This window comes from Pan troglodytes, chromosome 8 (genome assembly GCF_028858775.2).
Source record: "Pan troglodytes isolate AG18354 chromosome 8, NHGRI_mPanTro3-v2.0_pri, whole genome shotgun sequence".
Lineage (NCBI taxonomy): Eukaryota > Metazoa > Chordata > Mammalia > Primates > Hominidae > Pan > Pan troglodytes.
The window spans coordinates 144,327,695-144,343,020 of NC_072406.2; the positions used below are offsets into that span (position 1 = coordinate 144,327,695).

A 15,326-nucleotide genomic window follows, 5' to 3' on the forward strand; every position below is an offset into this window, starting at 1 on the left:
CACCCCCTGTCCTAATTCCCAGCTGCAGGTGAAAGTATCAAATATTCATTTCACCGACTGTGATGTTAGCTGCAGGTTGGTTGGTTGGTTTTGGTTTTGGTTTTGGTGGGTTTTTTGGCAATACTTTTTTTTTTTTCCTGGACACGGTCTCGCTCTGTCACCCAGGCTGGAGTGCAGTGGTAAGATCACAGCTAACTGCAGCCTTGACCTCCCAGGCTCAAGTGATCCTCCTACCTCAGCCTCCTGAGTAGCTGGGACTACAGGCACATGCTGCCGTACCTGGCTAAGTTTTACATTTGTTGTAGAGACAGGGTCTCGCTTTGTTGCCCAGGCTGGTCTTGAACTCCTGGCTCAACTGATCCTCCCAAAGTCCTGTGATTATAGGTGTGAGCCATTGCACTCTCCTAAAGTACTGTGATTACAGGTGTGAGCCATTGCACTCTCCTAAAGTACTGTGATTACAGGTGTGAGCCATTGCACTCTCCTAAAGTACTGTGATTATAGGTGTGAGCCATTGCACTCTCCTAAAGTACTGTGATTACAGGTGTGAGCCATTGCACTCTCCTAAAGTACTGTGATTACAGGTGTGAGCCACTGTGTCCAGCCAGCAATACTCTTCATCAGATTAAGAAAATTCCCTCGCATTCCTACTTTGCTAAGCATTTTTTTCATGAATGGTTATGGAATTCTGTCAAATGCTTTTTATGCATAAATCAAAATGATCATGTGTTTTTTTCTTTATTCTGTGGATGAGATGACACGTTAATTGGCTTTTAAGTATAAAATAAGCATTGTATTTTTGGAATAAATTTTACTGGGCCATGATATATTGTCTATTTTATATATAAGTATACACTGGATTTAGGATTTTTTCCCACTTTTTATAATGTCCTTGCCAAGTTATGGTATCTAGATTTGGCTGGCCTCATAAAATGATTTTGGAACTATTCTCCTTTTTCTATTCTCTCAATGAGTTTGTTCAACGTAAGTATATTTCTTCCTTAAGTGTTTGGAAAATTCACCAGTGAAGCTATTTGGGTCGGGAGTTTTGTGATATATTTTTAAATTATGAATTAAATGTATTTAATAAATATAAAGTTCAGATTTTATGTTTCTTTTTATGTTAAGTTTGGTAAAATAGATTCTTCAAGGAGTATATTCAGTTAATACACATCTCCCCACTTATTGACATTAGACTTTTCTTTTTTTTTTTTTTCTCGAGATGGATTCTCACTCTCTTGCCCAGGCTGGAGTGCAATGGTGCCATCTTGGTTCACTGCAACCTCTGCCTCCTGGGTTCAAGCGATTCTCCTGCCTCAGCCTCCCAAGTAGCTGGGATTACAGGTGTGCGCCACCATGCCTGGCTAATTTTGTGTGTGTGTGTGTGTGCGTGTGTGTGTGTTTTAGTAGAGACAGGGTTTCACCATGTTGGCCAGGCTGGTCTCGAACTCCTGACCTCAGTTGATCCACCCGCCTCAGCCTTCCAAAGTGCTGGGATTACAGGCGTGAGCCATGGCACCTCACTGCTTGCTAGACTTTTCATCGGAGCTTCTTGTTATCCATTCACTGTCTCCTGTTTCATTGCTGATGCTGAGAATTTGTGTTCTTCTTCTCTCTGTTTTTTACTCTCATCCCCCTGTTCCTTTTTTTTTCCCTCCCTCCCTCCTCTTCCCTCTCTCTACTCCTTGCCTTGGATGGGGTTATCCCATGGGGTTATCCAATCATTGTATGGGATTATCTCCTTTTTTGTCAACATTTAGTGTTATTCCTTTAGTAGTTACAGAGAAATATTAATATGTATCCTTAACTACGTTCTATCATAAATTAGTAATTTTGCCATATACCCAAAATACAAGTACCTTATAAGGCAATAGGTCAACTCCATTTACCCACTTCTATGATTGTCATATATTTTACTTTGACACATATCATAAGCCCCCAAAGAAGTGGCTTTTGCTGTTCCCATAAGCAGCCAATGGTCTTTTATATTTATATCTTCACAATTTCTCATCTGCAGTCTTTTCCCTTCAGCCTGAAAGATTCCCTTTAGAATTATTTGCATTGTGGGTGTATTAACAAAGGATGCTCTCTACTTTTGTCTAAGGACATCTTGACTTGCCTTCATTTCCAAGGATGTATTCATTGAACCTGGAACTCTCACATTGTCAGGCGTTTTTCTTAACACTCAAGAGATGTCCTGCCAGTGTCCTCTGATTTTGTTAGTTTCCATTGAAAAGCCAGCCATCGCTCTTAGAATTGTTCCTTCAGGCAATGTGTCTTTTTTCCTGTCTACTTTTAAGATATTCTCTTTAACTCTGGTTTTCATCAGTTTCAGTATGATGTGTCTAGGTGTGTTTTTGTAACTTAAAAATATACTGCTTGGAGACAGCTGAGCTTCTTGAATCTGAAGGGATGTCTTTTACCAGATATGGAAAATTCTGGACCATTATTTAGTCAAATATTACTTCTCCTCCTTCCTCTTTCTGGGATTCCAGTCACATGTATGTTAGACACTTTGACTATACCTTACATTTTTCTTGAGCTCTATTCTGTTTTATTTTTCTATTTTTTCCTTTTGTGCTTTGATTGGATATTTTCTATCATTTTATTTTGGGTTTGTGATTTTACTGTGTCCAGTCTGCTTTTAAACCTTTGTAATGAATTTCTAATTTTAGACCTTGTATGTAGGATTTGAGTGCCTACTTCTTTTTTAAAATAGATCCTAATTCTCATTTGAATTACTGCATTTTATTCATTTTCTATCTCTATTAGAAAAATATTATAAAGTTTTAATTACATTATTTTTAGTGAGTTAATTACAATGATTTAAAAAGTTCCTATCGGCTTACTTCAATATCCTCATCATCTCTGGGTCTGTTTCTATCAATCACAATTATTTTTTAAGTTCTTGTTGGCTAACTCTAGTCATCTGTTGATGTGCTGCCATAGACTTAGCTTCGTTATTGGTTATTTTTCCCTGCTTCTTCACGTGTCTAATGATTTTCATTATATTCTTGGCACTGTGGGTGATGTGTTGTGAGGCTGCGCATTATGTTATTGTTGTCTAGAGAATGTTGAGTTTTGTTCAAGCAGACAGGTACTGACCAGCAGACTACCTGGATCCTTTTGAGGTGTGGTTTCAGGCTTTGTTAGGGAAGGTATGTTAGTTTTCTCTTAATATGAAGTTTTAAAATCCTAGGACATTGTCCTGCCCCTGTAGTGTAGCCAGGGTCTAGAGAATTCACTATGATCTTCTATTCTGTCTGGGCTTGAGTTGCAGTGTCTTGACAGCCATGTGCAGCCACTTACATTTCTACTTACCATTCGGATTCTCAGGAACTGTTTCCTGCAAGGCCTCTGGGAGTCCTGCCTTGCACATGTACAGCTTAGCAGTGGACCAAGGACCTGAGGGAATCCTTAGTCAGATCTTTGGCACTCCTTTTCTGCCATTCCCTCCTCTGCTCTCCAAATCCCAGCTGCTGTGGCAGCCCCAACCAAATTCTGATCTTAGTGTCCTGCAACAGAAGAGGCCTCTGCAGCTCGGGCTCTGTTTCCCAGGAGAGAGGTTGCAAGAACGCCCTCAGGGAAAACGTTAGGGGAGGCGGGGCCCCGTGATGACAGGCACTGATCTACAGGCTCAGGGATCTGCCTGTGGACAGCGGTCGCAGGGGCTGTGACGCTGTGTGTCCGGGGCCCTGTGCTGACAGGCACTGCTTTCCTTGTCTCCTTCTCCTGCCCCTGCGTTGTGTATCTTGTTCAGCTTCTAGACTTGTTCACCGCAGAAGGGTAAGTCTAATGCCAACTACCCTATCACGTCTGGAACCAGAAGTTTCTGGGCATCAGTACCTTTTTTTTTTTTTTTTCCCACAAAGCTGCTTAGGTGATTCCAGCACGAGATCACCAAGCTTGGGAACCACCTTCTCATGGTATTGGCAGATTATCCCACGATTGAGGGGGACCTGGACATTCTGTCTAGAGAAAAATTCCCAAGGGTTAATTCCCAGACATGCAGTAAGTCCTGGTGTCTCTGGGACATCAAGGGGCTTGGGCTCCTAAAATGTCACATTTCCCTCATCATACGAGCTCTCCTACCCCACCAGAGGCTGAGGGAGGCTTGGCGGCCTCTTCTAGCACCTCCAACGCACCCCCACCCAGGTCTCTGCTTTCTCACAGGGAATAATAGGACCAGGCTCTGTATCTCATCTGTGTATTTTTTTCCCATCTCCCCCACCCATTCTAAGCTCTTGGGAGCTGGGTGATGGGGGTCCTTCCTTCTCTCATTAAGACACTCTGTGCTAGGAAAGCAAGCCCCAGCTAGGACAAAGCACATCTCATTCCTTATCTCTAGCACATCCGCTGGGAGCAGCAGCCTTTTCTGTCTCACAAGGCGCATTCGTATGCTCACGTCACCACCCACGGAACCAAGAGTTGATGCGGAGGGAGGGCTCCCCTGAGGTGCAGACCCCTCTGGAGGAAGAGGTGGTGTGAGTGACGCCTGCCAGACATGAGGGCTCCCTGCACAGGCCCAGTGTTTGGAAGGATCCTGGCTCCATGGGCCCTGGGTCAGGAGACCTGCTCAGGGGTTGCAGGTACTCTGCCAACACCTTAGGCAGTCACCTGTCTGCAGCACTGAGGCGTGGTCAGCCCAGATTGGGAGCAGCCACAGCTGCCAGTGACCATGCTGGGGGTGATGACGTGGCCTGTGTAGTGAGCATGCTTCATGGCTGTGGTGAGACGCATGTGTGCAGGGGCCTCAGCACTGTGGGGCAGTGGTGAGATCATGTCCGTGGGCTTCACAGCAGGGAGGCTTATAAAATGCAGCTTCCCAGGCTCCACCCTAGAGGTTCTAAATGCTCATCTTGGGGGGCTCAGGGATCTGCCTATGGACAGCCGTCACAGGTGGCTGTGATGCTGCATGTCGGGGCCCCATGCAGAGAGACACTGTGTGGGGCATGCTTGGGGGCAGGCAAGTCGGGGGCGGGCAGAGTGGAGGGGCATCTTCTCTCCTCCAGCCTCAGTGTCGGCCTGCACACCCCCTGTCCTGGAGAGTACCGTCCCAAGGGGCTTCTCTCCAGTTTCCAGGCATCCTCTGCAGCTGGGAGTGAGGAGGTCCTGGTGGGTGGGGAAGGCAACAGAGGGAGCTCATGGGGTGAGGGGATATGGGGGCATTGTGGGGAGACGGGAGTTCAGGGGATGAAGAGTATGGGAAGAGTCGGGGGGCAGGGAGATGGGAGCTTATGAGGTAAGGGTGTGGGGGACTGGGGAGATAGGAGCTTATGGGGTGAGTGTGTGGGGGCTTGAGAGACAGAGGACTTAACGAGTGAGGGTGTGGGAGATGGGAGCTCTGGGGTGCAGGTGTGAGGCCCAGGGGAGATGGGAGCTTATGGGGTGAGGGTATGGGGGCCTGAGAGACAGGGTACCTAAGGGGTGAGGGTGTGGGGCCCAGGGAGATGGGAACTCTGGGGTGAGGGTGTGGGGCCCGGGGAGATGGGAGCTCTGGGGTGAGGGTGTGGGGCCTGGGGAGATGGGAGCTCTGGGGCACCCGGGGGCTCCAGCAAGTGTTGTGGATCCTGTTCTTAGTGCCGGGTAGGATGTTTTATGACAGCCTCTGACTCTTGTTTGTGGAGCTGACTCTAGGGTTGTGAGTGGAGCAGCTTGGGTAGGCACAGGAGAGGACACAGGGTGGCCGTTTGGAAGCCATAGCATTCGTCCCAGTGGAAGATGCTGGCAGTGGGGTGATGCTCGCAGCCTGGTTCACCAGGACACCTGTTTCGGCTTTGAATGTCCCATGTCCTGGGAGCCCTCTCAGTCCAGAACCCGCTGGGAGGGCTCTTCCCCCGGGTGTCTGTGTGGGTGCAGGTGGGACAGGAGACAGGTGTGCCGCCCCCCATGGGAAGAAGTGCAGGGTGGGGTGCGGCGCCTGTACAGGCATGGGAAGCCCCCAAATCCTGCCCTGCCTGCTGCTGGAAACAGCCCACCGTGAGCAAGGTGGGGCTCCTGATAAAAGAAAATCTTGTTTGAGTCTGAGAGTGTAAATGCCAGGCCGCAGGCACAGCTGCTGATGGACACGCTCTTATTTCACCGGCCCCATTCCCGCTAACTGACTGTGTTGCCTCTTTCAGCATTGCTGTGTGCAGAGAAAATGGGGATTTAGCAATTAAGGATTTATTTTCTTCTGTTCAGCTCATCACTTGCTCCATCCAGGCTAATTAGACATCTCATTTCTTTGTTTCCAAGCTAATTTCAGCAATAGCAGATTTATTAGCTTGTTTAAACCTCAAACAATGGGTAAAGCAGCAGGATATCCCATTCTGCTCTGTTGTTTGAAAATATATTTCAAACTGAGTTGTTCATCCCCAAAGACCTTGTCTTTTCATAAATCTAGTGCCGTGGAAAATGACGCCCAAAGTGCCGAGCGCGTCTGTCTGAAGAGCGGGGGCTGTCGGGCCTGCTGTGCCCGCGTTCTGGCTGGCACATTCCTGCCCGGAAGCGGGGCGGGGTGCTTGCAGGCAGCGGCTGCCATGTCCCCGGAAGGAAGGACCTTCTTCCCTTCATAGTTTGAGCACAAAGCGCCACGTTGTAGGGAGGGTGGGGAGGGCCGCCGACCTCTCACAGCCACTGGTGGGGCAGACATCCTGCACACCCCTGGGCTGCCGTCTCACCCCAAAAGCCCCGGCTCGCAGCCGGATTAATGAGCAATGTGGCTCTGCCTGAAGACAGCTGTGCGGGGCTCTGGCTTTGTAGCCATGCCCAGAAGCATGGAGGGGCGGTGTCCAAGGACCACAGTGGTGCCCCTACGTTGCACAGCCCTCCCCTGGGGAGTGGGCCCAGGCTGGGGAAGGGGTAGCACTGGCTTTCAGGCTGGAATTTCTGTTCCCCATGGTCTTCCCTGCCTGTTTAGGGAAGAAACTTGGCCGTGGCACCTTCCTATTGGCAGAGTGTGGGTAACTTGGGTGTCCTCCTCTCTGTCCAACCTACAGCAGAGGCAGGAGCTGGAGGTGGTTTCTGCTGACCCTGCTAGAAAGCACCACCCCTGTGTGCACCCAGGGCACCGGCAGGACAGCATGGAATGGGGTGCCTTGCTGAGCACACAGAGCCCGGGGACCGTCAGGAAGGAGTCTCCCGCTGGCAGCAGCTCTGTGTAGCCGGCTGAGCCAGGGCCTGCTGGGAGCCCGGGTGTCGTGCCTCAGCCCAGGGCCGCGGGCTCCTGCTCTTAGTCCAGGATGCTTCGCTTTTGCTTCCGGTCTCAGAGCCCAGAGCCTGGCAGGGCTGCGCCCGTTTCTATGGTAACTGCAGATCCGTGTCCTGCCGCCTGTGTGATTGTGTTCTGTTCTCCTTGTAGATGGAGGAGATAAAATTTAAAGACAGAGCAGTCTTCGTGCTGGAGAGAGAGTTAGGGGTTCAAGCCGGGCATGCTCAGAGACTGCAGCTCCAAAAAGAGGCTCTAGATGAGCAGCTGTCCCAGGTCCGAGAGGCCGACCGGCACCCGGGCAGCCCCAGACGGGAACTTCCTCATGCAGCTGGTGCAGGAGACGCTTCAGACCACTCGGGAAGCCCTGTAAGCACCTCCCAGGCCCACCGGCCCACCCCGTGTCACAGACAGACCCGGCCATGTGGCTGCATGGCCCTGCATGGGCCACTCCCCCAGGAGACCAGAGCCCGAGTTGAGCCAGCACCCTCCTGCCTGGGCACCTCCCCACCCAGCCTGGCCCTAGGTGCTCAGCTCCTCTGGCTCTGGTCCAGAGGGCTGGTGGACTCGTCTCCTTCCTTTCTGTCTACATAGCATCAGCCCTGGCCCTGTCACCCTCCCGTGGGCCCCAGCCTCATCACCCTCCCGTGGGCCCCGGCCTCAGGCTTCTGCTCCAGTTCATGGCACTTGCTGGCCCGGAGTCCGGCCCTGGGTTGGTGGGAGGAGGCTGTGCTGGGTATGCACTGCCACCATCTCCAAGCACACGGCCTCTGCCTCTGGCCCGGGAAGGCTGGTGCACCGGCTCCCTGCCCACCGCGTGCCCAGCTGGCCCCTCAAGGGTGATTTCTGGCACTCTCATCACCAGTCACCCTCCCACCCGCTTCTCATGTGATCATGCCACTCTGTGCTCCTCCCTGGGCCGCTCTGTCATGTGGGGTCTGCCGACCACCCCGGGCTGAGCTCCACCCGCTTCCTTGCTGCCGCTCCGCACTCATATCCTCTGTCGTGGTTCTGGGACGCACTGGGGGATCTGAAGTCCAGGGACCGTCCAGCTGGTCCTTCTGGGTCTTTGACCCCGAGCCTCTCCTGCACCTGTTGAATGAGGAACTCGAGTCGGGCCCAGGACCATCCTGGATGCTGCTTGTTCGCTTTGAGGATAAAACTGTGTGTGAGCTGAGCCGGTCCTAGGACAGCGACATTTCAAGAATAGAAAATATTATTTTAAGATCTCATTCAGACGGCTTCATTGAATGAGATCCAGCCCCTCCTGCTGGTGCGTGGTAGACTACAGCATTCACTCCAGAGAGATTTGAAACCGGATTCAAATGTCTTCACCAATTTTTGAGTGAAGTCCCAGGGGTCCCAAAAGTGGCTCTTTAGAAGCCCCGTTGGAGGCAGGTCACCTCTTTTGGAAGTCTCCCACAAGTGTCTTTCCCGTGCTCATGTCATCGTACCAGAGAAATGCCGCCCCGTGGGGCAGGGGGCGCACCCTCCTGAAGGGGCAGCGGCAGGGGCCAGGCAGAGGGCTGGGAGCTGGCAGACGTCCTCCTGGCATCACCCACACTCGCGGTTTCTGCATTTGCACGCCCCCGCCCTCTCCATCTGCATACTTCTAGACATGTCTGCTCCTTTTCATTATTTTACTTTATGTTATTTTGAAATAGTTGTTGTGTGTGAGGCAGGGTCTCGCTCTGCCCGTCGGTTCTGTCGCCTCACGCGGTTGCGGCGACCACAGTGCCAGGCCAGGTGCCTTTTCCCCGGGGGGCTCCGAACCTTCCCGGCAGCCGCGTGGAGGCAAAGGTGCACGTTCCACGGCAGCGTTTTGGTTCCCGTAGCGTGCTGGGATTTGCAAAGACTTCCCAGGCTTGTGGGTAGGAACCGTTATTTGCAGTTGATTTTTGTTTTAGGAACAGCAGTTGGATGAAAAAGATGCCCGGCGCTTCCAGCTTAAAATCGCGGAGTTAAGTGCGATTATCCGCAAACTGGAGGACCGCAACGCATTGCTGTCGGAAGAGAGGAATGAGCTGGTGAGCGTGGGCGGGGGCTTCTGGTTCCCGGGGGTTTGTGACTGCGGAGTTGGGGACCTGGGGGGCATCCACTTTCAAAATTCCTTGCAAAAAGGAGTGGTCATTGCGAGGACCAGCCTTGCGTCGAAGTCTCCTGACTGTGTTCCAGTTGAACTTTATTAGCAAAAACAGGTAGGGGTCACATTTGCCCCTTGAGGGCTGGTTGACTAACCCCTGCTCTGCGTCAGTGGGGGCAGAAGCCTCCTCTGTTCTGCAGATGATCTGGGATGTGCAGACGCGGCCTCTCAGTGGGGCTGTTGCCATTGGTCCTTATAGCCACTGAGATTTCCAGGTAACTCGATATCCCGGAGGGTGCGTGCGCTGTCGCGTGTCTGCAAGGGTCCAGTGGGCTGGGCGGTTTTACCACAGCCCTTCTTGGCAAAACAAAGCGCTGGCCCCAGACTGCTGGTCTTCATCTTCATCCCCATCTGTCAATGGGACGGGACTCACCCCCGGGGACGCCGAGCCCAGCCCTGAGCTTGGGTTCACTAGGGCACCGGGCGAGTGGGTTCACCTGGGCGCTGGGTGAGCGGGTTCACCAGGGCGCTGGGCGAGTGGGTTCACCCGGGCGCTGGGCCAGTGGGCGCCACTTGGAGGCGTGGACTTCCCAAATAGAGGGCTGGGGACTGCGTTGTTGCAGCCCAAGCTCTGGTCAGTCAGCCGACTCTGCGTGGAGACCTGCTGGTTCTCCGTCACCTAAAGAACAATCACCTAGTGCGATTAATTTTGTCTTTCAGTTGAAGCGCGTAAGAGAAGCTGAGAGTCAGTACAAGCCTCTGCTGGATAAAAACAAGCGCCTCAGTCGGAAGAACGAGGATTTGTCTCATGCTTTACGCCGAATGGAAAACAAGTTAAAATTTGTCACCCAGGAGAACATAGAAATGGTGAGGGGGTGGGGGGCTCCACGGGGCCACGGTCGCACCCGAGCTCCAGGCAGCATCTCCTCCCTTCTCCACACAAGATTTAGCATGACAGCCGGTCCCGGGCGGGTGGCCAGGCCTTCTGCTGGAGTCTGGCCTCACGCATGTTTGAAGGGGAGCAACCGCCAAGCCCAGCCCTGGGGAGGGGGAGCTTTGGAGGAGGCCCTGACCTTGCAAAGGACGCGGCTGTGGGGCGTCCCCTCCCCAGGCCTGTTTGCCCACGTCTCACTCGAGGGCCCGGAACAGGTGGCCTCCAACTCAGAAAATCCCGGGCGAGGGTAGTAAGAGGCTGCGGAGTCCCGGCTGTTGGGGAGGAGAGGAGGCCTGGCACACAGCGCCAAGCAGGAGTCGGGGGCAGGGAGTCTCTGCTCCGCCAAGGCCATGAGCCAGGAGCAGGGGGCCGTCAGCCGGTGTCACCACATTCCCCTGCCCTGAGGACCCCGAAGGCCATGAAGCCAGAGTTTACTCAATGAGTAATTCAGCCAGATGTGGGGGAGAGGCGCTCTCCTTACCCCTCTCTATGGAAGACCCCTTCTTTTCACACTGAGTTAGAGTCAGGAGGGATTTGGGAGAGGAGGCCACGTGGGAAATGGGCACAGATGACCCAGTGTCAGCTTCAGGGCTCTGAGCGATCCCCTCCAGCCACGCTTTCTGGGAGACCCGCAGGGCTCATGTGTGTCTGTCCGGGCTGCACACACCTGCCCTTGCTGCGGGACTGGGCCCACATCGGCCTCATTTCCCCAGGGACTCTGCAGCTGGGCTGTTCCGAGGCCTGAGCAGAGGCCGCCAGCCGGGCAGCTGAGAGTGGCAGCATGGGTTGAGGGAGAAGACCCCCCCCCCCGCCGACCCACTGTGTTCAGCCAGACCCCTTCACTCCCCAACTTGTGATGTGGGCTGCTTGGCGTTTCAGAGACAGAGAGCCGGAATCATACGGAGACCCAGTTCCTTGAACGACCTTGATCAAAGTCAGGATGAGAGAGAAGTCGATTTCTTGAAGCTTCAGATTGTGGAGCAGCAAAACCTCATAGATGAACTGTCTAAGGTACCCGGCGGGCTGTTTGCTGCGGCCCCGTCCTCTGGCTCCCAAGGGGCTTGGCTAACAGGGACCCTGAGCAATTCCGTAACATGCTGTCTTCCTTTCCTAGACCCTGGAGACCGCCGGCTACGTGAAGAGCGTGTTAGTAAGTACGGTCAGCGCCCGCTTCCCCACGCCTCCGCTCCCCGCGCAGTTGCCCGTGGGACCCACTCTGTGCCCAGGGCTCCTCACAGACCAGACAGAAGCGGCCGCGGCAGCCTTTCGGGTGGATTTTGTTGTTGCAGTGCCACCTGACCAGGGCTGTGCACGGGTGGCTGACGCCCTTCAGTGTGGGTCAGAGAGGAGCCAGGGACACCCACTGATGCCCCAGTTGAGACAGCACCAGCTTGGGACGATCATGTTTCTGAGTTAATGGCCAGGGTCAGATGGCTGCCCTTCTCCGGCTGCTCACCCCACCATGCATTTCTCCCTGGCCAGCACAGACAGGCAGCCGCAGCCCAAGAGGTTCACCATCACGGCCATGAAACCACAGCATGGGTTCCCCGGAGAGCAGCAGGACCCCGGTCTCCTTAGTATTTTAAGGGCGCCAGTCCCCACACAGATGTGGACGCCACCCCTGCAGGGTCCGGAGGGGCACTGGCCATGAGTCCCCTTCCAGCTTCCCACAACTGTGTGCCCCTCAAGTCACCTGCCCCGTGTGGCCCCTGGACACATTTAGAAGGGGAGCTGGTGGACCATTGAGCAAGACAAGCTCAGAGCCCACCTAACTGGGGAGCCATCCGTGTCACCCTGGCGACAGGAGCTCCCCGAGCAGCAGAGCTGGAGCCAGGGCCTCCCGCTGTGGTGTGGGGACAGCCACCCCAGACACCGTCTTCCCTGTCATCCAAATGATGGCACACGGGCAGTAAACCGTGGACTGAAACCGGTGGAGCTGCTCTATCACTTACACAACCTCTTCAACTGGCTTCCGCAGGAGCGGGACAAGCTGTTGAGATTCCGGAAGCAAAGAAAGAAAATGGCAAAACTTCCCAAGGTAAGGAACAGCACACCGGCACGTGTGGAGAGTACGCCGGGTGTGTGCGGAGAGGACCGCGCCCGCGTGTGTGGAGAGCGCTGGTGTGTGCGGAGAGGGGTGCGCCGGTGTATGTGGAGGGCGCTGGGTGTGCGTGCCGAGGACCGTGCCCGCCTGTGTGGAGAATGCTGGTGTGTGTGGAGAGCGCTGGTGTGTGTGGAGAGGACCGCGCCCGCCTGTGTGGAGAGCGCTGGTGTGTGTGGAGAGCGCTGGTGTGTGTGGAGAGCGCTGGTGTACATGGAGGGCGCTGGGTGTGTGTGCCGAGGACCGCGCCCGCCTGTGTGGAGAGCGCTGCTGTGTGTGGAGAGCATGCTGGCGTGTGCTTAGTTAGGAATCAGTCTTTGGAGATGAAAAAAAAATTTTATTATTTCTAAAAATTGTTACTGTGAAATGACCAAAATAGGACCCAAAGAAAATATTCTGTTTATCATTTTTAATAAACTTGTTTCTTTCAAATTTCCAAGAGAAGATAGGAATTGGTAACAACCATACCAGCAACACTAGCAATGAAGAGGTGCCGGCTCTGGTGTCCTCACTGCCTGTGTAGGGTCCGAGTCCCCACGACCTGTGGGATGCATGGCTCTGAGGACGGGCGGCTGCGGCTGCGGCTGCTCACACTCACCCGTCCTGGCTGTGCCACACACCCCACGCTCGCCTGTCCTGCCGTTCACCGTCCTCGGCCACACCTGCAGGCTGCGGCAGCCTCATCCACAGGCCCCACAGGGCAGACCCACGTCCCCAGGAAATGTGAACACCTGTCATCATTTGTCTACAGTAGAATCGTTTGTGATGAACCTATGGTTTTTATTAAGGGAGGCTTTGGAGCAGCTGCCAAAGGACCTAACCCATCTCCTGCTTTATGTTAAGAGTGTGTCTGTGTGTGTGTGTGTATGTGTATGTGTGTGTGCGTGTATGTACATCTGAGTGTGTGTATGCATCTGTGGATGAGTGTGTATGCGTCTGTGTATGTGTGTGTGAGTATGTGAGTGTGTGTATGAGTGTGTATGTGTATGAGTGTGTGCGTGTGTGTTTGTATGTGTGTACATGTGAGTGTATATGTGTCTGTGCATGTGTGTGTGTGTGAGTGTGTGTATGTGAGTGTGAGTGTGTGTGTGGCTTTTAAGCTGTCAGCAGTGTTTTTCGCTGTTAGACTGTGAGATGCTCCTCGGTCACAAACACTTGCCCTCCGAAAGGTGGAGAGGAGGAGCTGTCCAGGCTCTCCCCGCTCAGGACCCCTCTGGGATTTGGAAGTGTTCAGCAGACGCCTTGGCCCTGTGAAGGGAGGACACAGTGTGTGGGGAGGCACACAGGACAGGGGCCAGTGGTTGGCAGGGAGTAGGGGAAGTCGGGTGGCCCTGGGGTCCCTGAGGGAGTTTTGCTGGAAGGTTCTGGCAGAAGAACTGGGAGGAGACCTGGAGGCCACCGTGGCCACGGCAGAAGGGACTGAAGAAGATGGCAGGCTTTCCATTTTGTAACACTTCTGAAGGGGACCCAGATGAGTCCCCCTTTGGTTCTCAAAGGCAGGGATGAGGGGACCCTAAAGATGCAGATGTCGGGGTGAACCTGGGGGGTCCCCGAAGGCAGGGCCTCTCACACCAGCTGGCGGAGGACCCCATTTTTGTTTTTATTCCAATCAGTCAAGGACTGAAACTTTAAAAAATGGAACAGAAATGCATCACTGGGAATGAGATCACACAGGGAAGGCACCCATCGTCGGTTCTGTTACCCCGGGTACCACCCTCAGGGAACCGCAGGGATGGTGCCCCACGAAGGGCCTCATTCCCCACCACCAAGGGCAGGGCCAGGACCCGCTCACCCACGGGACTCCAGGCCCCTTCCCCACCCACCCTGCCAGCCTTGCCATAGAGCGCCCCTCATACCCAGGCCACCTCCTCGGCCTGTGCCAGGGCGGCCAGGGACAGAGATGGGAGTGTGTCGCAGGGTGGGGCTGCGGCCCCCACCGTTGGGCAGCGGGAGGAGGCGGCGGTGCCTGGGTCTGGTTTGAACTGACACGTTGCATTTTGGTCACAAGCCGGTGGTTGTGGAGACCTTCTTTGGATACGACGAAGAGGCTTCCCTGGAATCCGACGGCTCCTCCATCTCTTACCAAACAGACAGGACGGACCAGACCCCGTGCACCCCGGACGATGACTTGGAGGAGGTAACGAGGGTCTCCTGCTGGGTCCTGGGCTTGGAGGAGGTAAGGAGGGTCTCCTGCCGGGTCCTGGGCTTGGAGGAGGTAACGAGGGTCTCCTGCCGGGTCCTGGGCTTGGAGGAGGTAACGAGGGTCTCCTGCTGGGTCCTGGGCTTGGCTGGGCATGGGCTGCCAGCTTTTCACGGGGAAGCCCTTCGCGGCCCTCACTGGCACTGACCCACTGATAGCCGACTCGGGCACAGTGAGAAGCTCCCATGACATGGCTTGGGGTGTGGGCTGAGGCCCGCTCTTGCTCCCATGAAGGCCAAACCATGCCTCCTCCTGCCATTGAGCCTACGCCCCTTCTGCATAGGGGTATGGTGAACTCTCCCTTCCTAAGGGGCCTCCCCAGGAGGGTCTGAACCACTCATCAGGGAGTTTGGTCTCAGTGCCAAGAGCACATTAAGGTGAGGGGTGTTCAGCAGGAGTTTTCTTTCTGATAACAGCACAGGTGTGTCTGCCCACCAGCCCCTTCTTCCAGAAGGACGGCTACCCTCAGGCGCAGGCAGCCATTTCAGCACCAGGTCGGGGCTTGGTGTTGTGGGGCCCAGGCCCTGTGGCTGTGGGACAAGGAGTGGGGTCTGCAGTCAATGGCACAGCCAAGGATTGGGCCTCCCGTGGCAGACCCTAGAGGGTGGCCCAATGGCCATAGACCTGTTGAGGGATCTAAGACATCCTCTCACAGCCTCAGGTGCAGGGTTGGGCAGGGGAACTGGGCCAGGCCAAGGCTTCTGGGCTCAGTCACTCCTAGACATGGCCAACCCTTCCAGCCCCGGGGGTCCACTGGGACCCTTTGAAGGCAGCAGCCGCCTCACCTGTCTTCTCCCTGGGGTGATGGGGGGCACTGCA

The 15,326-nt window shown here is 54.3% G+C and overlaps 1 protein-coding gene across 21 annotated transcripts in view; it reads left to right on the top strand.

The window, feature by feature from the left end:
• The window catches only part of JAKMIP3 (Janus kinase and microtubule interacting protein 3), a 150,864-nt gene that overhangs the window by 89,680 nt on the left and 45,858 nt on the right, over window positions 1-15,326 (top strand). For 10 of the 21 annotated variants that reach the window (XM_063782293.1, XM_063782301.1, XM_063782302.1 and 7 more), the window contains exons 4-10: window positions 7,343-7,558; window positions 9,097-9,216; window positions 9,993-10,139; window positions 11,086-11,217; window positions 11,321-11,356; window positions 12,185-12,244; window positions 14,316-14,444. In XM_063782293.1, the coding sequence (XP_063638363.1) occupies window positions 7,343-7,558; window positions 9,097-9,216; window positions 9,993-10,139; window positions 11,086-11,217; window positions 11,321-11,356; window positions 12,185-12,244; window positions 14,316-14,444 (840 nt within the window). The remainder of the gene's footprint in view (window positions 1-7,342; window positions 7,559-9,096; window positions 9,217-9,992; window positions 10,140-11,085; window positions 11,218-11,320; window positions 11,357-12,184; window positions 12,245-14,315; window positions 14,445-15,326) is intronic. The other 11 variants (XM_063782297.1, XM_063782298.1, XM_063782308.1 and 8 more) reach the window with 3 other exon arrangements.